This window comes from Hyperolius riggenbachi, chromosome 4 (assembly GCF_040937935.1).
Source record: "Hyperolius riggenbachi isolate aHypRig1 chromosome 4, aHypRig1.pri, whole genome shotgun sequence".
Lineage (NCBI taxonomy): Eukaryota > Metazoa > Chordata > Amphibia > Anura > Hyperoliidae > Hyperolius > Hyperolius riggenbachi.
Window position 1 is genome coordinate 182630448 of NC_090649.1, and position 26484 is coordinate 182656931.

At 40.6% G+C, this 26484-nt stretch overlaps 1 protein-coding gene across 3 annotated transcripts in view; it reads left to right on the top strand.

Moving 5' to 3' along the window:
* The window catches only part of KCNMB2 (potassium calcium-activated channel subfamily M regulatory beta subunit 2), a 632563-nt gene that overhangs the window by 552721 nt on the left and 53358 nt on the right, over positions 1-26484 (top strand). For 2 of the 3 annotated variants that reach the window (XM_068281052.1, XM_068281053.1), the window contains one exon: positions 22107-22277. In XM_068281052.1, coding sequence (XP_068137153.1) covers positions 22107-22277 — 171 coding nt within the window. Of the gene's footprint in view, positions 1-4042; positions 4081-22106; positions 22278-26484 lie in introns of those variants that run through there. The other variant, XM_068281054.1, reaches the window with a different exon arrangement.

Sequence of the window (26484 nt, forward strand, 5' to 3'; positions counted from 1 at the left end):
TTCATAGGTGACATAGCCCTAAGTTGGTTTTGCTGCAGTGTCTGATGATGTGAGCCTCCCCCCATGGATCTGGGAGGCAAAGGGAGTCAGGGGGAAACTACTGCTACTTCCAGGGGTAATAAACGGAAGTATCTGCAGCTTTCATGTTAGGAGATGCAGGCCTCCTGACATATATTGCACAATTACTATTGATAAGCACAGTTTTGTGCAAGTATTAAACATTGTCCTTTTATTTGTGATTAAAAAACTATAGATCACCAAGCAGTTTACAGACCTGTATCAGTTCCTCCCAGTGTAGACAGCTTCCCTTCTCCGATTTCATAATGTTCACAATATCCAGAGTCTCCTGTCAGCTTAGCATATTTATCATTTCACAGTATTGATCGTATGTAGTTTAAATGGGCACTTTACAATTCTTTAGGCTGACAGCTATTGACAGTTTGTTTCATATAGAATGTGGTATATCTATTAGTTAATTCTGTTTTGCCACTATTCACCGCACATTATTTATTGCTTTAAATAACGAAAATCAGGGCTGAGATTTCTAGTGAAGACTTACAACAAGTAATGGACCTTCTGCAAAATGTGTTGCTTCGAGAGGAAAACCATATGGCATCATCTAAACATATTATTATTATTATTATTATTGATTTATTGATTATAAAGCGCCAACATATTCCGTGGCGCTGTACAAAGTAAACATATAAAGGCATATTTGCACAGAATATGTTGGCGCTTTGTAAATCAATAATAATAGTAATAATATATGAACACAGCGACACTTTTTTTACTTTTTATTTATTTTTTATTTTTTTTGTGTGTGTGTGCCTTTTTTTCCAATTCTCTGTTGTCCAATAAAGGACATTAATGGCTAAATGCAATTTCCTATTGACTAGTATAGCTGGGTAAAAAAAGAGGTAAAACATTATGTATAACATATCCACTGTGTATTTATACAGCATAAAATGATCTCTGCTGAGCTCAGCATGGCTGGAAAGCATGCATGTTGGAAATTATTCATTTCGAGTGCATATTTAATCTAATTAGAGCTAAGAGTCTGCATTAGGAGTGATGACTTACCGTATGCAAATGCTTCTTATGAATCAGTGAGCTTCGTGTTAATAAGGAAATGCAAAGCAGATGCCTCCTTTGAGAAGTGCCAAGGCCTGGTACAGAGACTGGCTGCATATAGGGTTGTGACTACTGTATAGAAAATAAGGCATAGCCTTGGAGGATGAGCTGTATTGCAAGTATTTGATTCACTTCAGCTGCAAACTGTACATTAATGTTAAAATAAATGGCCATTTTGTCAGAATGGTAAGCTTTACAGTTATTGCAGAAAGCATTGTAAGTTCATTTTACCAATTTAGGATATAACAGTTTCAAAAACAGTTGGGATGCTGTGTAAAATGCAAATAAAAACCAAGTGTGATGATTTGCATATCATTTAACCCATATATTTAATTAAAAATAGTACAAAGACAACACAACAAATGTTTTTGTTGTTGTTTTTTCTTTATGAACAATACAATACTCATATACGCTCATGTTGTGTTTATTGTCAGCAGCACGTTGGGACAGAGCAAAAAGACTGGAAGCGAAACATAAATATAATTAATAATGTCATAAACCAATATTGGATCACCATGACCTTTGCACCCTCAGTTGATTAAAACAGATGCAATTCTGGAGTGGTAAGTGGGCTCAGAAACACTTTCAGAAACAATTTGTTTTTGGCCTCAATTCACGGAGCATTATCAAACATTTATCAAACACTTTATCAAACGTTTGATAATTTACCTCATGGGTAAAATCTCACTAAGGTGTTATATATTTGTTGAACGTTTTATCGGTAAAACATTCGATAAATATATAACACCTTAGTGAATTTAAAATGAGATTTTACCCATGAGGTAAATTATCAAACATTTGATAAAGTGTTTGATAAACGTTTGATAATGCTCCGTGAATTGAGGCCTTTGCACCCACAAGTGCAAAAGAACTCTACTGTGCAAAGAGGAGACTATAAAATTGACACGTAGACACACACTGGGCCATATGCAATTCACTTATCAATAAAATACTGTTTAAGCCCATAACACGTAATAAAATACTCAGATTTGTTAAATTACAGAGTGCTTATAAGTTATTATAAACAAAAGATTACATTATCACCTAGAAGAAAAAGGGAATTAAATAAGGGCCCCTGTAACCCTCTCTCTGGACCCAAACCTTTGAGGGGAAAAATAAAGTTAGATACTTACCTCAGTAGAGAGAAGTCAGTGGATGATTCTGAGACTTCTCCAATCATCATCTACCCCAGTGACCCCACCAATGCTCACCAGGACCCCCTTCTTCTTCAAGGCTGTGTTACCATCAGTACGAGTATTGCCTGCACAGTAGCACAATGCCACTCGCCACCCGCTCTACTCCATGCTACAGAGCAGATGAGAGACATAGTTGTGCCTGCACAGGGCAGCCACCCTTGTATACGGACAGGAGCGCGTCCACAAGAACATTATTCAACAATAATAAACAATATCTAATATGTTCAGCGATTCCCAGCGCTTGGTTGGTAAGCTCCAGGAGCTGTCCCAGCTAGTGATGATCGTAATCAGCTAATTACATTTATGCGGAATTTTGTGTACATTTTCGCAACTAAGCCTACACGCAATTACAAATTGTTAATTCAATTAACTTTGAATAATCATTCACAATTACACATGAATTTACACGTTATTTCGTGACGACTTTGGCAGAATAGTGGGTACAAGTTTTCAAAAAGACCTTGTAGTTTTTCAGAAAATAGATTTTAGAAATGCAAAGAAAAACTCAGAAAAATGACATTACGTGTAATTTTCATGTAAATTCATGCGTAATTACCAATGCTTACAATTACATACAAAATTAATTAGTAATTTCTGCTCATCACTAGTCCCATCCCCACATGTTTCGAAATATTAAATACATGATAAATATATTTAAAACAAAATTACGGGGGGAAAAACCCTTTAGTTTCCAAATGTGCCTTTTTCTTTACAATGTTTTAAAATATAGATGGGTTTGCACAATTTTCAAATCATTGCATTCTGCTTCTATCTATATTTTGCACAGCATCATCACAGCTTTTATGGAAAAAGATTTGTATGAATGTCAAAAACAACATAAATGTACTGGATTCAGAGCACAGTCCTCTAAACAACAGTTCTAAAGCCATCTAACACAGTCTGGAGTAAATGGATGTGTACTGTGTACATTGTGCCTGTGTACATTGCAAGGTGACTGCAGGAACAAACACAAAAAAATGACAAAGACTGACTGGGAACTGAGAAGGGCATAAGAGCTTTCATGGAAGCAAGCATTACAGACAATTCTCTCACCTAATAATCAGGCTTGTTGACACAGGTCACTGCATAGAGCTGGCTCTTACCGTGAAACTCTACACTGCTAGAGAGTGAGAGTCTCTCAGATTTGTATTGCTGTTTTAATTTTTGCCTATGTCACAGCTAGTAAGATTTTGCCTCAAGACTGGTCACAGTGATGAGTCATTCAGACAGAAAGTGAGAGTACCAATGAATTCAGTGTTGGTTATCAGCTATACCGTTTTCCTTTTTGTCTTGGCAATGTGACACTATTTTCATTAGTCACTCTCCCACTGATTGTTGCTTAACCACCCTTACCAGACTTTATTTTCTGATGCCTAAATTCATACTGCGGGCCTCGTATCTGGTGACCTCGGAGCCCTCAGTGAGAACCGAGGGGAGTTCTGGGCATTTTTCCTAGAATCGATAGTCAGTTCAACAGTTTTTGCTTGAGCTGAGGACAAGCTTGTACATATCTATCACCTGACCAAACGAGTCACACCCTTCTCCATGTGTTCTCCTAGACATGATCATCAGTATTCACAAGCAACATGAGGACTACCCATCTGTGTACTTTTGCAGATAACATGGTGATTATAAAAAGGACAAAAGTAGCTATGGAAGAGAAAGTTAAGGGAGTCAAAACAAAATATATGTAATGTACAACATGAAGAATATTGTCCAGTCAATTGACAGTTGAAATGATACTTTTGACCAGGTATGTAGTTTTACATTTCTTGGTTGTAAAATCAACAAAAAATAATTTCACAGAAGAGATAAAAACTAAAATCCATAGTGGTATTAAATGCTACCATTCTTATGAAAAGCAGATTACTTGATCAGCAATCAATGCTTAAGATTTATAATACCATAGAAAAAACAGTGGTAACTTATGGCTGTAAAATATGGAATTTGTCAGTACAAAGAGCATGTAAAGTTTCTGGCATTTAGGCAAACTACATTATGGATGTTGCACAAATAACACAACTCGCATTTATGTATATAATGCTCACATTGCTTGTCCAATTCACATTACACAAATTGCGTAAAGTGCATCATTATTATTTAGTATTTATATGTTTCCTAGATCTTCTGCATGGGATCAGGAAAAAAGGGCACCGGCTGAGGGTGGAGGAAAAGGGCGCCGCCATAGAGTCTAATGCAATTATCGTTAATACGGCGAAAAAAAGCAGAAAAAAGGGTGCCCGATAAATATCTTTAATAACATTAGAACTGTCACAAACTTATCTGACGCTCCGGCCAGCGGCTCCGCTAGAGTTTCCGGGCAGCAGCGGAAGCCGCTTACTTCATCCTCCTCTGGCGGCATCCCCAGCTCCCCTGTGGGTGTGAGTCAGCGCGGCGATTCCGGATGCATCTCTGGGTGGGCGTGCGCAGTTCAGAACAGCCTTTATAGGCTAAGGAGGCGGGTGTGAGATGAGTCAGCTGATGTTGGGTTCAGCTGACACTGACTCCCGCAGGAGCGCTGCTGATTGGCTGGAGGTTCCGGGGGCATGGTTTTGCATTTTACCTCGGTACAAGTCCTGACTTGTCAGTTGTCCAGTGTCCGTTATAGCTATCAGTTCACTGAGCGCTGGACCTTGCCTCTCTGCTGTGCCTAGTCAAGCGAGATTTTCAGAGCTATATATATATGCAGACACTGCCGATATATACTCTAGTTAGATCAATATTGTATATTGTATATTCTTCTGCAACTTTACCTGTGTATGACCCGGCGTGCCCCTCACTTTGTCTCTGCCTCAACCTACTTGTACTGCAGTCATCTGACACTCAGTTTTGACCTCGGCCTGATAACGACTTTGTCTCTGCCTCAACCTACCTGTTCTGCAGTCATCTGACACTCGGTTCTGACCTCGGCCTGTTAACGACTCTGTCTCTGCGTAACTCTTGGTACCTCAGTTTCTGATACGTGTATGACCTTTGGCTATCCCCCACTTCTCGATATATGTATATTTTTAATGCTGTCTAGTGTCTAGTACCCAGGCATTACAAGAACATTACTGTTTTTGAAGTATCTTATTGTTTTAGAAGCTTCCAATGTTATAGTTTTTGTCATATTATTTTGTTTGTATGTACAGATTTTACATTTTTCAAAGATATAATCGTTTCTATGTGTAAAAGGGTATTTCTGCAGAGGGAGTGGTTAGGGTTAGGCACCACCATAGGGAGTGGTCAGGGTTAGGCACCACCCAGGCGGCAGTTACATAGTTACATAGTTACATAGTTATTATGGTAGAAGGAGAGGGATGAAGCGCCGGCACTGCTGTAAGTCACGTTTTATTTAGGTCAGCAAAACATCAAAGTGCGTATACATGCAGGCATGAAGACATAATTGTGAAGACACGTACCCCTTGGTGGATGATGGTGGCGTGCTGGTGGGTGCAGAGGGAGGAAGAGCCTGACGGCCGTTTCGCGCTATGCGCTTCTACGGAGGCTTCCGTAGAAGCGCATAGCGCGAAACGGCCGTCAGGCTCTTCCTCCCTCTGCACCCACCAGCACGCCACCATCATCCACCAAGGGGTACGTGTCTTCACAATTATGTCTTCATGCCTGCATGTATACGCACTTTGATGTTTTGCTGACCTAAATAAAACGTGACTTACAGCAGTGCCGGCGCTTCATCCCTCTCCTTCTACATACGGACTCTCTGATGCCTGAGCACGCATGGTGTCACCAGACTGTACCTGACTGTGTGGTATGAGCTGCCTCCCCCTCTCCCTCCATCCCAATAGAAGTTTGTTGTCTGCAGTGCCATCGTTTTAGCATTTCTTTCTTTGCAACAATAGTTATTATGGTTGAAAAAAGACATACGTCCATCGAGTTCAACCAGTACAAAGTACAACTCCAGCCTGCTCCCTCACATATCCCTGTTTATCCACAGGAAGGAGAAAAAACCCTTACAAGGCATTGTCCAATTAGCCCCAAAAGGGAAAAATTCCTTCCTGACTCCAGATGGCAATCAGATAAAAAACCCTGGATCAACATCATTAGGCATTACCTAGTAATTGTAGCCATGGATGTCTTTCAACGCAAGGAAAGCATCTAAGCCCCCTTTAAATGCAGGTATAGAGTTTGCCATAACGACTTCCTGTGGCAATGCATTCCACATCTTAATCACTCTTACTGTAAAGAACCCTTTCCTAAATAAATGGCTAAAACGTTTTTCCTCCATGCGCAGCTCATGTCCTCTAGTCCTTTGAGAAGGCCTAGGGACAAAAAGCTCATCCGCCAAGCTATTATATTGCCCTCTGATGTATTTATACATGTTAATTAGATCTCCTCTAAGGTGTCTTTTCTCTAGACTAAATAAACCCAGTTTATCTAACCTTTCTTGGTAAGCGAGACCTTCCATCCCACGTATCAATTTTGTTGCTCGTCTCTGCACCTGCTCTAAAACTGCAATATCTTTTTTGTAATGTGGTGCCCAGAACTGAATTCCATATTCCAGATGTGGCCTTACTAGAGAGTTAAACAGGGGCAATATTATGCTAGCATCTCGAGTTTTTATTTCCCTTTTAATGCATCCCAAAATTTTGTTAGCTTTAGCTGCAGCGGTTTAGCATTGAGTACGATTATTTAACTTGTTGTTGATGAGTACTCCTAAGTCCTTCTCCAAGTTTGATGTCCCCAACTGTATCCCATTTATTTTGTATGGTGCTAGACCATTGGTACGACCAAAATGCATGACTTTACATTTTTCAACATTGAATTTCATCTGCCATTTATGTGCCCATATAGCCATCCTATCCAGATCCTGTTGCAATATGACACTATCTTCCTGAGAGTTGATGATTCTGCACAATTTTGTATCATCTGCAAAAATAGCAACATTGCTCACTACTGCATCTACTAGGTCATTAATAAATAAATTGAAGAGCACTGGACCCAGTACAGACCCCCTGTGGGACCCCACTGCTAACAGCCTCCCATTTTGAGTACGATCCATTGACCATAACTCTTTGTTCTCTGTCCATTAGCCAGTTCCCTATCCATGCACACAGACTCTTCCCCAGTCCTTGCATCCTCATCTTTTGCACCAGACTTTTGTGGGGAACAGTGTCGAAGGCCTTTGCAAAGTCCAAGTATATCACATCTACAGCATTCCCAATATCCATATTAGCATTCACTACCTCATAAAAGCTGAGCATGTTAGTCAAACAGTTAGTTTTAGGCAACACCGGAGGGGAGGGTGGTTAGGGTTAGGCACCACCAGGGGGTGGTTAGGGTTGGGCGACACCACCAGGGGAGGGTTCTGTGCGAGAGAAGGGTTGGGTTAAGTTGTATTGTTGAATTACGTAATGATTTTTAACATTGATATCTTTTCATTATTATCTTCCATCTGTTCTTAGAACTGTATTTATCGTTAACCAAATTTGACAACTATATTTATCATTATTAAGATTTTGTTACCCACTAGCTCCATTTCGTTATCCAGCCGGGCCCTTTTTTCCTGGCGCCCTTTTTTCACGCACGCCTTCTGCATTGCTTTTACAGAGTGTATATAGTCTTGTCACTAACTGTCCCTCCAAAGGGGCCCATAGTCAAATCCCTACCATAGTCACATGTCCATCTTTTCCATCGTAGTCTAGGGCCAATTTTAGGGGTAAGCCAATTAAAAACCTGTATGTTTTTGGAATTGGGAGAAAATTGAAATGCCTGGTTGAAACCCACACAGACAGAGGGAGAAAATGTAGACTCTGTGCAGATAGGCAGGATTCAAACCAGGGAACCAGCACTGCAAGGCGAGAGTGGTAACCACTATGCCACCATGACGCTTGTTATGTCTTTTTGTGCGCTGTGTATACGTAAATATTACCAACATTTTGTGTATCTGTCTCTATGCTACATACACCTATATGAAGTCTGATGATAATGTTATCCATTCAATCGTATCCGACTCTTGGTGATCCTATGGGTTAGCTCTCTCCATGCTGTCCGATCTTGTACCATTTCTGCCAGTTGCCTCAAAACTCAATCCTGTGTCAGCTTTGATGGTGTCAAGCCAAAGTATTCTCTGGTGGCCGTGTTGGCTTTTGCCACTAATCAGTCCTAGCATTAGGTCTTTCTCTAAGGAATATGAAGTTTACATGATTGGTTTCCATTATGGAATCTAACTGTAAGTTTCTAAGCTTTTGGGGTGGCACATTTTTTATTGCTGTTGACCACCATACTGTCGGCACGTGGGGTGATGCGGACAATTTGGACAGGCAATTGGCATATTAGATGCTTTAATCTCTTGGCATTGTAGGTGTCCGTGTCCGCCTCTCCTCATGTGTGGGAGTGACATGGTTAATTTTGTTACAATCTGGTCTGTGTACGGTCGTCTGAGACTTTCTGTTGAGACATATTTGGGGAACACCCCGCATAATGAGAATTTGTGCATTATAATTGTGTGCAATAGGTAATTCTTCTTTATAGACCTTATAATGAATAACCTAGGTGAAAGAATTTTTGATCCTTAATAAATATCAGGTGGTTTAACAGCATATACTGGTAGTGTTTTTGTTTTTTGTTTCTAGTTTTTTGACCAGTGCGTGTACCCACCTGGTTTGCACACATTAGCATGTACACTTTTGTGTAGTTGGTTTTTGTACTAAGCTTTCCCATACCTGATAGTGTGCTGGGCCTCCTGGTGTAATAATATCATGTAAAATGCTCAGTAAATCATGCTAGTGCTTTTTCTATGACTATTACTCACTGGTAAGTAATTGTTTGCTGCACTCTAAGAGGCAAACACTATTAACTTCCTATATAATAATCTGCCGGTGTCCCTGCATCTTCCTGTGTTCCTGTGCCCGTGCGTTTAGGCCAGCGCGCATGGGCGGACTTTAGACAGCGCAGGAGGACGGGTGCAGGGGCGGGCATGTGCGCACGTGTTGCAGCATGTGTGCGCATTGCGGCCATTGTGTTGTGCGAATGTGTATGCATAGCGGACGTGCTCATGCATGCCAACCATGCAGGCAATGTTGCGTTGGCAGAGGTGGCGGGGGGAGGTGGTTGTGAGGGGCATAGTAGGCCAAGGCCTAGTGCCCGTTATTGTAACAGGCCTAAGGTCTAGTTAATAATAATTTATTAGATAGTTTGTGGCTGATTTTTCTATACAAGAGCTCACATTCCCTAATGAAAGGAAATCATTCTCAGGATTACACATTTTATATCTGTAGTTTCTCTTAGTGTTCATTGTTCAATGATGAATATATCCTAATCAAAAATGACTATATTTATTACCCCATAGAAAATTCTACTCTTGGCCCTGCGACCAAAAGCTTTCATTAGTGAAGAATCTGCACAACACACAAGGGATCAAAACAATGCATAGTAAATTAACCTGGAGTCATACAGGTGGAATAAACATCCATAGACCTTGAGAGGGTCTGACACTTTTGTTTGATGCTCTTACAAGGCTAAGCAGTGAATCCTTAATCACAGACCACTACAGGCAGCTATGAATAAATACACGGCTGGCTGTGTTAAGTAGTCCCTCTGTAGTTCTGCAGTAGAGGCAATTTACAGTCAGAAGGGAAGTACATTTCTGAATGTAAAAGATAAGTGCTGTTGTGCATCAATAAAATTCAATAAAGACGCTGTGCAAGTTGAAACAAGATGCAGTTGAGACATACTATCTCTTTTGTGGAGTTACCTGTCCTATAGTATGTAGCTACTCGTAGTCGAAATTTAAATTAGACATCGCTGCCCGCGGCAGAGAGGGGGTTAACTTACCCATGCCGCCGCCTTAGCTGATGCCCTCCACCAGCGTTAAACGTTGTGTTCCACGTCACTCCTGTGCTTCCTCCTTCAACCCAGATGAAGGTTGTGCAGCCGATCAGTGCTGAGCACCATGCAATGAAACAACCTGCTTCACGCTATGTTCATTGTTCCTTCCTCTCCCGTATCCCAGAGAAGGACCAACCATGGACAATGATGAGTACTATGCCATGGGGGTGGAAGCAATTGTGATCCCTGCCACAGCCTTGCCTTCTTGGTGACTGTCAGCCTATCTATTATCTATTCACTAGGGAGGTGGGTGTGGCTGCCACAGCCACCACCATTGGTTAAGCTCCCTATGGTGTTAACTGCTGTAGAAAGGTGAGTCTCTGATGGAGGGAAAACAAGAGAGAAAAGCAACAATATTGTCAGGAAACAGCAAGTTGTCAGCAGTGCATATATAGCTGTTTTTGCAATATAACTTTAAATGAAAATTGTATCTGAGAAAGGGTAATAAAACAACTATACTCTGGGTATCAATGCTTGTAAATGTCACAAACAAATGCATGTGTTCCACAGTTTATGATTGAGCATGCTGTTCCTTCTACATACCATAACTGAGTTATCATTCCGTCCGTGTTCTTGCACAATTTTAGATGTGCTATGTGTCACGTAGTCCCAACAGGACATCCATTACTATTCGTAAAATGTCAATTTGCAAGGCAAATAGACTAAGAAGAGCATGGACACTTAGTTTCCAAGACCCGGAGAGCCATTAATGTACATTTGACCTTTTTAATTTATGTGAGCAGGCAGAACGAAGACTAAGATAATCAGTATTGCCTTTTAGTACTTCAATAAAGCTATACAAACATTTAGCTTAACATTGGCAGAGCCCATCCACATTCACTTTACTAAAAGCTCTTTCTGAAAATAGTGCCCAGTGTCCAATGCGCCACTAGTGATAACAATAGTGGCATATATGACAAGCATTCATTCCCACTGGTGGTTGCAAAGTTTCAGCTGCTTTTTTCCGACTATGTTCAGGATTTTCTCATTTGGAAATATGCCTGTGTGTGCTTGCCATTCGCACAGTGAACCTCAAGGTTGGAAGTTTGCCCATCACTTTATGCCACTGAAGGCCCACACTGGCATCAACCACACTTGACCATATAAAGTAGCTTCAGGACACTGAGACGGCCATTACTGTATACAGATGTGAACAGTTGACACTGTGATTTGTACACACTAAGAATCACACTGGGGGCAATTGCACAGCGATTGCAGATCACTGGCGCAACACAACATAAATAGTGTGACAATACCCTCATTCAGTCTTCTTGTATAGCCCTTCTGCCTGGAGGCTTCTAAGTGTAAAGACCCAATAAGATTCACAACCTTTTAGATGCTGGATACATTATTTTTTATAATTTTGTCAAAGAAAGTGATGTTCATAAGGTTTGGATTGCCTTTGTGGAACAGCGACATACGCTGTGCGGTGGATATTTATTATTTATTTTTGACAGTGTTGGCTGAGTCTGCACTTTATTATTTGACTGGTGTGACCTATGTACTGATAAATAATGTCAGTGCTATCTTATATGGTGTGTTGTTTGATCAGATATGCTGTTGTTGTTGTAGTAATGTCAGAGTTGCATTTTCTTTTTTTTTCTTTTTTTTACAATCATATTTTAAATTGCCTGACTGTAGAGAGGTAAAAGAAAAAACAAAGTACCAAAATCCCTAATTAGGTTTATAATTTCAGTTTCCTAAGAGGTACAATATTTTTTTAATGTTGTACCTTTTAAAGATGCAACTCAATCTATCTCTTAGTTAAGGACCAAAAAGAGACAAGGGATGGCCCCCAATGACCGCACCACAAGAATGTACAAATACAAACAAGCCTTTATTAAATCCATATAAATATTAAAACCATAAAAACAATGGCACAATTCATTAAAGCCCCACAATATGCAATACATACAAAATCCATATGAATGATATCAGTTATCAAGTCACTATGCAGAGTCCTCCCATAAGTAAGAAGTGTGATTGCAGGTCACTGACAAACAATGGCAAGTGTACACTCAACCTGCATGTAATATGCACGGGTGGAGAGAAGTGAAGTAGGACCCAGTGAAAAAAAGGGTGTATGATAGTGAAAGGAGCTAGAGCCTCGCACCAGTAGTAAGACCCCCTAGAGAATGAAGGAATAGTGGATGAGTATGCACAGCTTTTAGGGGTAAGGAGTAGTGAGCAAGGAGGACAGCCTGAGGTGAAATGACCACTGCGTAAAGAGCTCTGGTCTTCTGCCCAGAAGAAGCCGCTGTTTGCGGCGAATCGCGACGGCACAGCAGCGACGGCACGGCACGCCCAAGCCCCTTGCTGGGACCTCTCTCAGTAAGCTTCACTCCACCAGAGCTCTTTACGCAGTGGTCATTTCACCTTGGTCTGTCCTCCTTGCTCACTAGTCCTCACCCCTAAACGCTGTGCATACTCATCCACTATTCCTTCATTCTCTGGGGGTTCTTACTACTGGTGCGAAGCACTATCTTGAGTCCACCAGGAGAAAAGCGCGATATAAATGTTATTTGTCTTGTCTTGTCTATCTCCTTTCACTATCATACACCCTTTTTTTCACTGGATCCTACTTCACTTCTCTCCACCCCTGCATATTACATGCAGGGTGAGTGTACACTTGTCATTGTTTGTCAGTGACTTGCAATCACACTTCTTACTTATGGGAGGACTCTGCATAGTGACTTTTGATAACTGATATCATTCATATGGATTTTGTATGTAGTGCATATTGTGGGGCTTTAATAAATTGTGCCATTGTTTTTATGGTTTTAATATTTATATGGATTTAATAAAGGCTTGTTTATATTTGTACATTTTTGTGGTGTGGTCATTGGGGGCCGATGCCTTGTCTCTTTTTGGTCTATTGCTGTACTCATTGGCCTTTCTGCACACAATTTGTGATTATTATTGATACTTATGAGCCTTACATATAATTGATGGTGCTTGTCCTATATTATGTGGTGCCTAAATATCTCCTAGTTAAGACATTCTTCACAAACGAATCAAATTTTATCAAGAGCCAATATTTACTGTTCTTTTGACAATTTCAGGATCTGAGCTATATTTAGTAACATAGATTTGTATTTTGTGATCAATAGTAGACCAAATATCTTTTAATATTAAGTGGGAGTAGTGCAAGATACCTTGCTGGAAGGAGGGGGTAGGGGAGTGAAAAATCCCCACCTTGCAACATAGCCATTTACAAATGCTCAGGAGTAAGGATTTTTCCCCTTCCTTCGGAAGACCTGTGGGGGCTTGTGGAATTTGAAAGCCCTCTTAACTCCTTGTGGATGGAATGTTCTGGCCCCTTTAAGGACCAAAGCCTTTTTTTCAGTTTTGTGCTTCCTGATTACTGTGATTGGCTCACAGTGATCATGAGGTCAGAAGTCAATGAAAAAGGCTCCTGACGAACGTATTGTCTGAAGACTGGAGATGCTGTGCTGGCAGCTATTGTGTCACGTGCTTGGGAGCCTCCAGCATTAACACTACGCTGCATCAGGCTTAGGCTGCCTCAAGTGCTGCGTAGTTTTAACAGTTGGTGGTCCCAAACCAGTTACTAATATGCTTGAAGGATATCTTACCCCTCCCAGAGGAATGAGTACATGTGATCTACTCCTGCAAAGTGTTAAGAAAAAATCAACAACAACACGGCAGAAACTTAAAGGTTCTTTTCCATTGTAAATCGCAAAACGCAAATGCATGTGAAGGGCTAGCAAAAGTGCAATTGCAATTGGAAGAGCATTCTGCCATCTCTATTATGCAATGCCTACTTACGCGAGCACAGGTCCCATGCGCTTTGCAATTTTGATCCGATTGGTGCTAGTGGAAAAAGTGCTCTTAGAGCCTGTTCAAACTGACAATATTTTAATCCAATTTTCAGAACACGTGCATTTTGCTGATCACGGCACTGCATTTTTCTTGAATTTGCAAATTGAGGTCCCTTTTACAAGTGCATTGGAATTCCGCCCTGTCTTTTACCACAGGGTAACACAACGGCAATGCAAGGCAAGGGGCCTAGCACACTTACCACGTTGCCAGTCGGCCCCGCAAAGTCAACAGCGCATTACCATTGGAAGTAATGTAAGTCAACGGGCAATGCAGTCATTTTAAATATTTTGGGGGGTGGCGGGGTGGCTACATGTGCGGAATGATGGAAATACGATGGTGAAACCCAGGAATCCCAGTGACGTACTTCCTGTCCAACAGAGGGTATGTCTTTAGACGAGGGGCTGCGAGGGGCTTGCAGGATGGCGGTGCTATGCATGTGACCCTGTCGGTACGCTCTGCCACAGGGTCATATGAATGAGGTTTTTACACACTGGCTAGGTGTGAAACCGTCCTGAATCCAATTAAATGGGAATCGCAAAAAGCAATTGCATGCTTTGCAGTCCAACTGCATTGCAAATATGTGATTTTCATGTGAAAAGAACCTTACTCACCTGCCTTTATTTAGAATTTTCAGTCCAACATCACATATGGTGACCCACTTTGTGTACCACTTGGTGTGGGGGAAAATGACAGTTCCATTTACAATTAGATGTGTTTTTTTTTAAGGTGGTGGTGGTGGTGTGGGGGGGGGGGATTAGACCACTGATATCCACGGTCAGATATATGGTCATGATGGTAGGACTTAACATACCCGTTAATAGCATGTTATTTATGTTATGTTTTATATTACTTATTAGTTTACTGACTTCTGAATTCCAGGCTGTATCTAACAGCCGAGATAAGAAAACAGGCACTAAGCATAAATATCACCTGTCTGCAGGTCTCCATTGAAGCAGATCTGCAGGATTTTCTGTGTATATTAACACATCTGTGATCCCTGGGTGCAGAGTGCTTGTAATTCCTTTTTCTGCTTGAATACTCCAGAGCATTGCCCAACTGGTTCTTGCTCGGAGGATTGATAGGCCTTCCAGACCCAAATGTCAGGGATGATACAACCTTTGCTGAGCTTCTTCACTCTCTACAACATTTATGCTAATTGCTTTCCTTGCCGTGGCATACCAAATGCAAATGGCACTTTTAATCCCCGAAGATGACAATCTGCTAATGGGTAAGTGCATGGCTTAATTGTTGAATACAAAGTAGGTGTTCCTAGAAGAAAGCACTTGAAACAGCGCAGATATTAAAATTTGTCATCTACAGATAACAGATGTCCTGTGTCATCTTTTTGATGTATGTAAGAAAAATGTGCTTGGTCAATGGAACCCTCATATATTCAGATGACACAATCCACGAAGGATCTTGAAAAATACTCTGTTTGGAAATCTCAAATATATGATACACAACCAAAGACATGAAAAAAATGCTTTTCTCTGGCTAATATGGATAGAATTTAAGTAAGGAAGGTAGACGTTGCTTCTCTGTGCATACTTTGTGGTTTTAGAGCTAATTTCTGGTGTGTAAAATCAGTAGTATATTTCTGCACTGAAATTTTAGCTACAGTATATTGCTGTTGGTGTGTTTTTGTATTTTTCATAAGGTTTGTCTGTGTCTCATATTTCCATCTTGCCCAGTCATTGCTCCACCTCCTCAAGAAAAGGACCTTGGCCTTTTCTCCTTACCAAGTGTGTGGAGGATTGTGGGAGATCATGACATATAATCCAATTCCCTCCACTAGAGATAGTGCCTGCTTACAGCCTGTAGTGATCATGTTTGGGATTTGCCTGGCCCATATTCATGAAGAGGGGCATAAAGGAAGCAAGATGGTTACACAAATAATATTTTTTATTGTCCTTCCCAAGACATTAGTTAACTAACACATATTTCACTTATTTTACATGTGATTGGAAATAATTTGGCTGTAAGTCTACTTTACGGTACTAAAAATTGGGTGAAATTAATCATCACCTATTACATCATATATAACAATAACATGGAAAAATAAGCTCAACAAAAACACCCCAATTTTTAAATAGATAAAGAAGTTATTATTATGCCCTGTGCCCAAACTGTATCTGTTAAACGTTGCCAGTTTTGCATATATCTAGTGTTCAAATTATATTTATGAAACACTGCGGAGTAATTTGTAATAATGACATTTTTAAAGGACTGTGGAGTCAGGCAAAACTAATTTCTCCTCCTGAAAAGTAAAAACAGAATCACTTTTATCTGACTGGGCAAACAATGCTGATAGTAAGAAAGTGCTCCCAGGCTGCAAAGTTAAATATTTATTTTTGTTGGAAGCTGAATGAACCAGGTTTTACTGCACACTGACGTGGCTACTGTGCACATTTCACATGAAAGTAATAATATGAAATGCCAGGAAAGGTCTATATACTGTTTGCTAGTACAGAATTAATGATCGCTTGAAGGTCAGCTTTAAAGTTAATTATGTATGCTAAAACCATTACAATAATACAGCATATTGAATACACATATAGTATTGGAGAGTGGTCAGGAATGTCCCTCAAACATTTAGATATGACCAGGGAAACCACTACAAGTGTAGTATTATAAAAAAAAATATTAGATAGAAAATATACTCTTGGTTTATCATGTAATCAACCCAGGTCAGGTGGCCATTGGGTAAGATTGTCTAAAATCCAAGGATATTGCTCTTCCAAAAGGAAAGTTTAAGTCCAATACTGAAAGCCAACTACAATCTAGGTCACTTATGGGCAGGGAAACACTTAAGGCACCCAAAGGACATATTCATAAAGCAAAACAAATTGCATTGCTACATGACCTTGTAATTCTTCCGTGAGGTAAGGCATTATACTCCTTTTTAACCGTGTTTAATAATTTTATCCAGTGGACACTACCAGTATTTCCTGTTAAAAACACAAATGTTCTATCAGTTTTATGGCTACTTCCTGTTTACAATAAGACAGAATCAGGATCACTTTAAACAAAACCTTAACCACTTTATCCCCACCCGTACGAATTTCTCCATCCCTTTTTCCATCCTTTAACCCCCAGGGACGGAGAAATCCGTACTTTCCGCGCTCCCGCCGCTGCTGCGCTCCCGCTCGTAAACCCGCCGCCGGCCGCTCGTAAACACGCCGTCGCCCGCTCGCCCGGAGATCAATGAACGGGAAAATCCATTCCCGTTCGTTGATCTAAGCCCCGCAATGATCCGCTGCTCTCCGATGAGCAGCGCGATCATTGTGAAAAAAAAACACATTACCAGCCTCCTTGTACTTCCTCCAAGCCTCCGGAAGGACGCTTGGAGGTCGCATTAAACAAAAAGTTACTGTTGCCATCTTGTGGCCAAATAGTAAAACTACACCCTAAACATTTTTCACATACAAATGAATTACTTATACACAAAAAATTAACTCATTACCTCCCACAGTCCCCATTTTTTTTGTAATTAAAATTTTAAAAAAAAATTTACAATTAAAAAAAATACATAAATAGTTACCTTAGGGACTGAATTTTTTAAATATTTATGTCAGGAGGGTACAACACTGTTACTTTATAAACTATGGGCTTGTAATTAGGGATGGACGCAAAACTGAAAAAAATGCACCTTTATTTCCAAATAAAATATTGGCGCCAAACATTGTGATAGGGACATAATGTAAACGGTTTTATAACCGGGCAAAAGGGCAAATAAATTTCATGGGTTTTAATTACAGTAGCATGCATTATTTAAAAACTATAATGGCTGAAAACTGAAAAATAATTAATTTTTTCCCACATTTTTCCTATTTTCCCATTAAAACACATTTAGAATAAAATAATTCTTGGCATAATGTCCCACCTAAAGAAAGCCTAATTGGTGGCGGAAAAAACAAGATATAGTTCATTTCATTGTGATAAGTAACGATAAAGTTATAGACGAATGAATGGAAGGAGCGCTGAAAGGTGAAAATTGCTCTGGTGCTCAGGGGGTAAAACCCCTCAGTGGTGAAGTGGTTAAACAAAGTAGTGACAACAAACTAATTCTTCTTCTCACATAACTCTTTTTGCTGATATACAGTAATGAGGTGACACAAAGCACAGGACACATTAAATTGCAGTGAACTTTCCCTGGTGTATACACAATAGTTGTATAGGGAGGCACATAGCTATGGGAAAGAAGTAATGGCAGATAGCTATGGTAAGCATATCCTTTGCTGCAATAGGCAGATTATGTCACTTTTTATTTGACATATGCCTCAAGCAAAAGTCCGCTTAAGGGTGGCCACACACCGTACAATTTTTTAAATATCTGTTCAATTTAAGAATTGCAATCAATTTTTCTGACTGATTGTAACATTTCAAAAATATGACCAATGTACCACATACATATGTTCAATTTTTTCCTCAATTATGATAAAAATGATTGGAAACTCAGAGAGAATTGCTAGCGTGTGTATATTACTACATTAACAATCCAACACACACCATACAATCTTTAGTAGAGATTGAAGAGAAATATCTGGCATTCCGGATCGATTTAAATAGAAAAAAACGGGAAATCCGATCGTATTTTTCAGTCGAATGAAAAAAAAATTCAATTTTTTCGAGAGATACGATCGTTTTTATCGAATTACTGTAAAATCGGATCATTTTATTGTATCGTGTGTGGCCACCTTAAGTCATAGAGGTTTAACTCTATGCAAGACAACAGCATTTTTACATGTGTTGCATTGACCAACATTTGTTGTTTTGTTATGCAGTCTACTTTGCCACTCCTGAAATGGCATCTTGGGGACAAGTATGTTTTTCTGTTGATGCCATACATTTAAAGGGAACTTGAAGTGAGAGGAATACAGAGGCTGCTATCTTCATCCTCTAATAAACAATGCCAGTTGCCTGACTTCTGTGCTGATTCTCCGCCTCTAATACTTTATGTTGCTGACCCAAAATGAGCAAGCAGATTAGAAGCTTTGACTCTGACTAACTCCACTGGTTGCATGCTTGTTGCAGGTGTGTGACGACTCAAATACAGCTAGAACCAGAAACTCAACATGCAGGGGTGTAACTAGAAATCACCGGGCTCCCCTGCAGAATAAAAAAATCACCCCCCTTCAGGGCTGTTTTGGGGAGCAAGAGGGGTCACAGCATGAGGAGAGAGCATGGCCGCACATTGGCGGGGGATGGGGAACCGCCCCCCCCCTCACCTCGGGCTCTCCCTCAGCACACTTCCATCCTGCAATTATCAGTGGCAGCAGCGGCGGCAGGAACACATACCTCCATCCACCGCGGAGGTCTGATCTCTAAGTGCCTCACGCTACTTCCTGTGTAAACAGGAAGTAGCGACAGACACTTAGAGAGCGGAACTTCTGGCGCGTGGAATGCATGGAGGTATGTGTTCCTCTCTGCCCACCGCTGCTGCCACTGATAATTGCAGGAGGGGAGCTCACTAAGGGGAGAGCCCAAAGTGAGTGAGGGGGGACTGTCCCCCCTCCCTGCCGATGTGCGGCCATGCTCTCTCCGCATGCTATGACCCCTCCTGCCCCCCCAAATGCCCCTGAGCACTGCCCCCCCGCCCCCCATTGCGAGTGCAGGGGCTGCATCCCCTATTGTTACTCCCCTGTCCACATGTAGCCATGAAACTGGACTTGTTTATAAGGAAATGAAGAGGGCAGCTTCCGTATTCATCTCAATACCGGTTCTCTTTAATGACTTGCTGCTTCTTTCAGATTGCCCTCATTTGTAGCCATAGCAACATTACTTTATGTATTCTATTAGGAGTACAATTGCGTGTCCAAAGGTTCACACTTTCCTGCATGAGTAATTAGTGTTTTTAAGTTATCTAGTAAGGAGTATAACTAGGACAAAGGTCGAAGAGGAAATGGCCTAAGTTAGATTGTATGCTTGTTGGAAAAAGTGAGTTTTTAGGGAGCATTTAAAGATTTTAAAGGTTGGAGAGTGAGAGATGTGTTGGTTAAGAGTATTCCAGAAGCGGTGTGAGGCACGTGAGAAATCTTGTATATGTGAATGTGACAAGGTGATTCTAGAGAAGGACAAAAAATCTGAGATTGCAGATTGCAGGGTTGGTATCTGGAAACTAGTGAGGAGTTGTACAGGGGACATAGATTGTGAGCTTTGTAGGTTAGGGTTAAGAGTTTGAAATGGATCCTCTCGTTAATTGGCATCAGGGTTGCAAATTCTCTGGAAGAAAAACGCCTAACTTAGGTTAATTTCTGTTACCGAGTTTGTTTGGGACAGCTCCTGGTACATTTAAACAGTCTTGGCTGAGACATGTGTGTTCCTACAGATGTGTGTTTCCCACATGCAAATATTGCCATTTACATGTGAATGCAAAGTCTGTCATTTCTTACTCTAGTGGCAAGATTTTTTATTTAAAACGGTACATGAATTGTGACACAAAAACTTTATTTATGTAGTTAATTGCAACATGTTCTAGAAACAGTATGTGGGATGCACAACCCACCCACTGAGACAAACAATTGCTGAACATTATGGGGGGGAGGGGGCGGGTTGACTAACCACCAATATTGCCAAAGTAGCTAAACACTTTCTATCTGTACATAAAGGTGATATGAAAGGTTTCAAGCCTTGGCAAGGATTTACTTGTCAAAACGAGGAGGGGGGATTTGCAGAGGCTTATTTTTAAAAAGAAAGTAAAATGGATATTTATGCTTAATGCTTGAGTATCTGATGAACTTCATGCAAGGTGGGATTTTAATGTATTTAATTGATGCATATTCATTGCACTCATGGATCCCTCTTCAGGGGCAAACCCTGGATCTTCAAGGGGAGATTCCTGAAAGGTCTCCCTCAGCCACGCACAGTACAGTATAATAATATGGTAGGCCATCATGCTGGGTACACATAATGCAATTTCCCGTATGACTGACAGGATCTGCCAATTATTTCATAAATGTCTGATCTGCTCCTGATCAACAACGGGATCGATCAGGAGCAGTTTGGATACAGATAATAATGAGGACAGATGACATTGCTAATGAAGGGGAAAGTGAAGCATTCACACAGCAGGGCATAGGGCTGTGCTTATACCTGACTCTGTTAAGTTCCCCAGTACTGCTCCATGCTCTGTACACACAGTGCTGCTCCATGCTCTGTACACACGCTGCTGCTCAATGCTCTGTACACACGCTGCTGCTCCATGCTCTGTACACATGCTGCTGCTCCATGCTCTGTACATACGCTGCTGCTCCATGCTCTGTACACATGCTGCTGCTCCATGCTCTGTACACACGCTGCTGCTCCATGCTCTGTACACACACTGCTGCTCCATGCTCTGTACACACGCTGCTTCTCCATGCTCTGTACACACGCTGCTGCTCCATGCTCTGTACATACGCTGCTGCTCCATGCTTTGTACACACGCTGCTGCTCCATGCTCTGTACACACGCTGCTGCTCCATGCTCTGTACACACGCTGCTGCTACATCCTAGCCGAGAAAGAAAGGGGGTGGTGCTTTGAGCTTCAGGATGCCTGCAGATATTCTGGTGTCTCAACTTGTTTCTGTCCCCAGACACTGCACTGGCCCTGGTCTGAGGAGGGATTCTGGGCAGCTGTAATCCCCCCTGCGTTTGCCTTTGCTCGTTGACATTGTGATTTAACCCTTCAGATGCCTTTTTGCACTCCATTTCTTCATTTATGTAACTATGTGTGTCTGTGTTCTAATGGTGTTACATAATTGATTACTTGAACACCTCACTTGATGGTTAGGGGAGGAGCTTAGCATATATAAGTATTTACAGCAAGCTATGACTAAGGGTTAGCTTTAGGCCTGAAGCATGCTATTCTGTCACCGATATTGTGTATTTTTGAATAATAAAGAAACAAACGTTGGCATTGACCTCACTCTGCTTGTGGACCATTTCCAGTGCTATGGTTGCAGGTTCCCACCACCTGCACCAGGAACCTTGAGACAGGAGATATGTAAAGACCGGATTTTCCACTAAAATCTTATTTTTATTTAATTGGTTTATTTTAAAGGCATTTAATTTTTATTATTTGCATGTTTTTCGTCTATATTAATAACTTACATACTTACCTTTCTATTTCAGAAACTTTTACCAAAAAATCAAGGACCATGATCTTCTGGACAAAAGGAAAACTGTGACAGCTCTGAAAGCTGGAGAAGACAGAGCCATCCTGCTGGGTCTTACTATGATGGTCTGTTCTATTATGATGTATTTTCTACTAGGAATAACTCTACTACGTTCATACATGCTGAGGTAATTTTCTCTGTCACCACCGACTTGAATATATATGGCCTAATTGCCTTTATGGTGTTATTTGCTTTATCTCCAAGTACACCCTTAATCAGTTTGAAGGCACTGGGAGGATTTTTCGATGGTTTAGTACCAGAGCGATAAGAGCAGAAAATCGGAGCTTTATATTCTGAACACATTTCCGTTCTACTGCTTTGTAGCTAGGTACAGAAACGTTCAAAAATGACAGCAGATGTCTTTGTGAAATAAAAGTGCACTGGTTTTAGCAGTGGGTGGAATTCATCAAAGAACTCAGAAACAGAAGGGAAGACACACAGATTTAGGTTTAACACGGAACTCTGCATTTCATTGGCTTAGAGAACTTGTAAAGCTTTCTTTGCTATGGAGGATTTCTAAAGAACAGCATATTGAAATATGGAATGCATATTCATTCTGGACACACACAAGCACACCTGCCAATATTCTTAAATGTACATATTTACACAGTGCACATTTACCTGTATATGACAACACATTAGATCTCACAGCGTTCTCCATCATTCCACATGCAGCTTACACTGAAAAATATCGTTTTGCTGCCAAGCATACAAGTGTGTGTGTGGGTATGTGCCAGAAACAACACGCAAAACCTGGAAAATAGTGTGAATGCAGCTCTAATTTACAATAGTGTGAAAAGGGCTTAGAAAACTCTTGGGAAGTTTACAGCTATCTTGGGAGATATTTCTCTTCATAGAAATAGATGAAAATCACAGGATCGCAATTCCACAGTCAAACTAGCCAGTAGTGTTTTAGCTGAAATTTATTGCTAGGATTGTTTGGTCAACAGCGTGCATTATTTCCTGTATACTAGGCAATCGCTGTTGTACACAAAATTATTATTACTTAGTATTTATATGGTGCCGACATCTTCAACAGCGCTGTACAGAATATATTGTCTTGTCACTTAACTAGAGGGGCTCACAGTTGAATCTCTACCGCAGGCATATGTCTATTTATGTATTGTGTAGTGTATGTATCGTAGTCTAGTGCCAACTAACATCTGTATGTTTTTGAGATGTAGGAAGAAACCAGAGTACTCAGAAGAAACCCACACAGACATGGGGAGAATATATAAACTGCTTGCATGAAGCACCCTGGCTGGGATTCAAACTGGGAATCCAATGCTGCAAGGCGAGAGTGCTAACCACTATGCCACTGTGCTACCCAATTTAACCATTTAAGCCTTTTGGACGTATAGGCTACGTCCAAAAGGCCGCATGTGCGTTCGTTAACACAGGGATCAATGAAGCGGGACATGGTGCCCAATCATTGATCCCTTTCCCCGGCAGAAAAAGTGACGGCTTCTCTCGGAAGCCTTGCTCTTTCTGCCTGTTACGTCCCCGCTACGTCCCTCTATCTAAGCACACATGTTATGCTTAGAGTGACGTAATGTAAATAAACTCATGGTTGTCATCTTGTGGCCAAATAGTAAAACTACATCTACATGTAAAAAAAATAAATAAACACATTTACACAAAAAAACCTGAAAAAATGCACTTTTATTTCCATATAAAATATTATCGCCATGCATTGTGATAGGGACATAATTTAAATGGTGTAATACCTGGGACTATTAGGCAAATACAATACATGGGTTTTAATTATGAGGCATGTATTATTTTAAAACTATAATGGTAAAAAACTGAGAAATAATGATTTTTTTTCCGTTTTTTTCTTATTCTTCCTGTTAAAATGCATTTACAGTAAAGTAGCTCTTAGCAAAATGTACCACCCAAAGAAAGCCTAATTGGTGATGGAAAAAACAAGATATAGATCAGTTCATTGTGATTAGTAGTGATAAAGTTATAGGCGAATGAATGGGAGGTCAAAATTGCTCGGATGCATAAAGTGAAACACGACTGAGGGCCGAAGTGGTTAAAGCTGCGCATGGGTAGTCCATGTAGTTTATTTACCATCATGCAAATATATGTAAATAATCACTGTGCCCTAATGGTTCACTGCAGTCGATATTTAGCGTGTTGCTTGTCTAGTACATTATTTACCGGTACTGGTACTATATGCTGCATTACTGTTTGTAGCTGAAATATACTATGTTTGGTTGGTCCCAGGTGTGTGTTATATAATGTACACTAACACTAATACACCAGTCAATCGGTGTTGTAGACAATATTTACAGCAATACCCTGATGATCTGCATATTTTGACATGCATATATACAAAATAACTGCAGCTCCCTAATGTTTCACTGCAATCAATATTTAACGTATTGTTTATATAGGAAGTTATTTACCAGCACAGGCACTGACAAGCAGCATTAGTGTTGTAGTCGGAAGTTACAGGTATGACTGGTTGGTCCGGGGTATACATTATTTACCGTACGCTAGGCAATTTTTTTAGAGTTAATTATGACACCCAAATCATACAGGAGCCGCTGCGCCCAAATAGTATGTTCCAATTGCAAAAAGCATTGCGATTGGTCATTCCCAGGCATCCGGTGGCCGTTAAGGATCTGTCCTACCCGAGCAATATTGATTGGCACCCCCTGTATACACATCACAATCATTGGCTGAAATGGTTGTTATCATCTGTTTTTGCCAATGTTTACGGCATGTGCATACGTAGCGTTAGGTTTTATGGGTGGGGGGGGTTTCTTGTCTAGGCCTCAAGCTATCTTTTATACCTGCTCGTGATTAGAAACCATCACCATTTTTTTGTTATTAGTATAATTTCCTTGTGCGTGGTTTTATTTCCTAAAAAGTGGAGGCGTGTCTTGGGGGTGTGATCTGAGCTTTGGGACGGGTCTTATGGCACCAAAACTTCTGTGCCTATAGGCTCCTGAGCTGTAAATCCGGCCCTGGAACAGTGTCAAACAGGCTGGATAGGAAACCCTGGCGCTGATATCATGACTGTATGCTGCGCTCCTGTAGATACAAGTAGCCGGGGGCATTCATGCAGGTATGGACCCGTTGGCGGGGACACAGACACCTTCATGCAGGCAGCAGCAATCTGTAATCTCCCAGCAGCATATGGAGAGAGGGGGCACTTGGAGGGGGGAGCAGGCATTAGATCTACCCCTATAGAAGAGTTTGAAGAGGCAGTAAACTACCTGGAAATATATGTATATTTGTTACAAGATTTATGCAATTACATTCATATCAGACTTCAGGAAGAATTGAATTCACTCCTCCACGTTTCACCTCAACTTCAAATGCTCAATAATGCTCAGGGGCAATCCAAAGGGTTAGATTTTCTCAGCTGGGCATTATTCTAAAACAGAAGGTCTCCTGCTCCTCTCTCTCATCTCCATACTCTCATCTCCATAGGGAAATGTACATTTTGAGCCACGCTTGCCTGTTTTTACTCTGATCTTCCACAAAAAGGACTAAGAATAGTTAGATTGCATGTAGGACATCCAGATGTCGTAATTGTCTGAGGCCTGCTTTAGAAGGGGTTAATATTACTTCCTTGGTTTAGCTGCAGCTGTGGTACAAAATTAAGAAAGGATTGTGTTGCAGTGAAACCTTCAAACCCAGCACTCTGTCCCCTTCTTAGTCTCTGGCTCTCATGGGTGTTTTTCTTCTGTGTTTGTATAGTTGCTGTTTCAGTAATGTTTTATCGTAGTGTAAATATACTGTAACTGGAAGCAAAAAGGAAGTGATAGCCCTGATAAACTGAACAGCTAGACAAACAGAAATGGTAGGAAAATACGGCTATCAATTTCTGACCAGGAAAACGCGTTTTAATTTCAGATTCAAAATAAAATAAAATAGTAGTACTGATCACCAAAGCCTGAAGGTAGCAGTGGGCTGGCAAAACTCACAACTGTCTCTCTTTTGGGAGCAAATCCCTTTGTCTCTCTTTGCTTTATTAATGTTTGTGTTTTTGACCTGATCCACATACCTGTATTGTATAAATTCAGTAAATGAATGTATCTATTAACAAGGTTAATTGCGTTAAATCGTATGTCCCTTCTTGATATTGAAACAATATAAAAAGATAATTAAAAAAAAAATATATATATATATATATATATATATAAAAGATGATTCATGATGAAAAAAGGGACTGCAGTGATTTCAAAAGTGGACATATGGGGCTCGATTCACAAAGCGGTGCTAAACCAGTTAGAGACTTTAGGCGTGATAACCATTGCTGGTGAAAAGCCAGTTTAGGCGTGATAAGTTTAGGTGTGATAAGTTTAGGCATGATA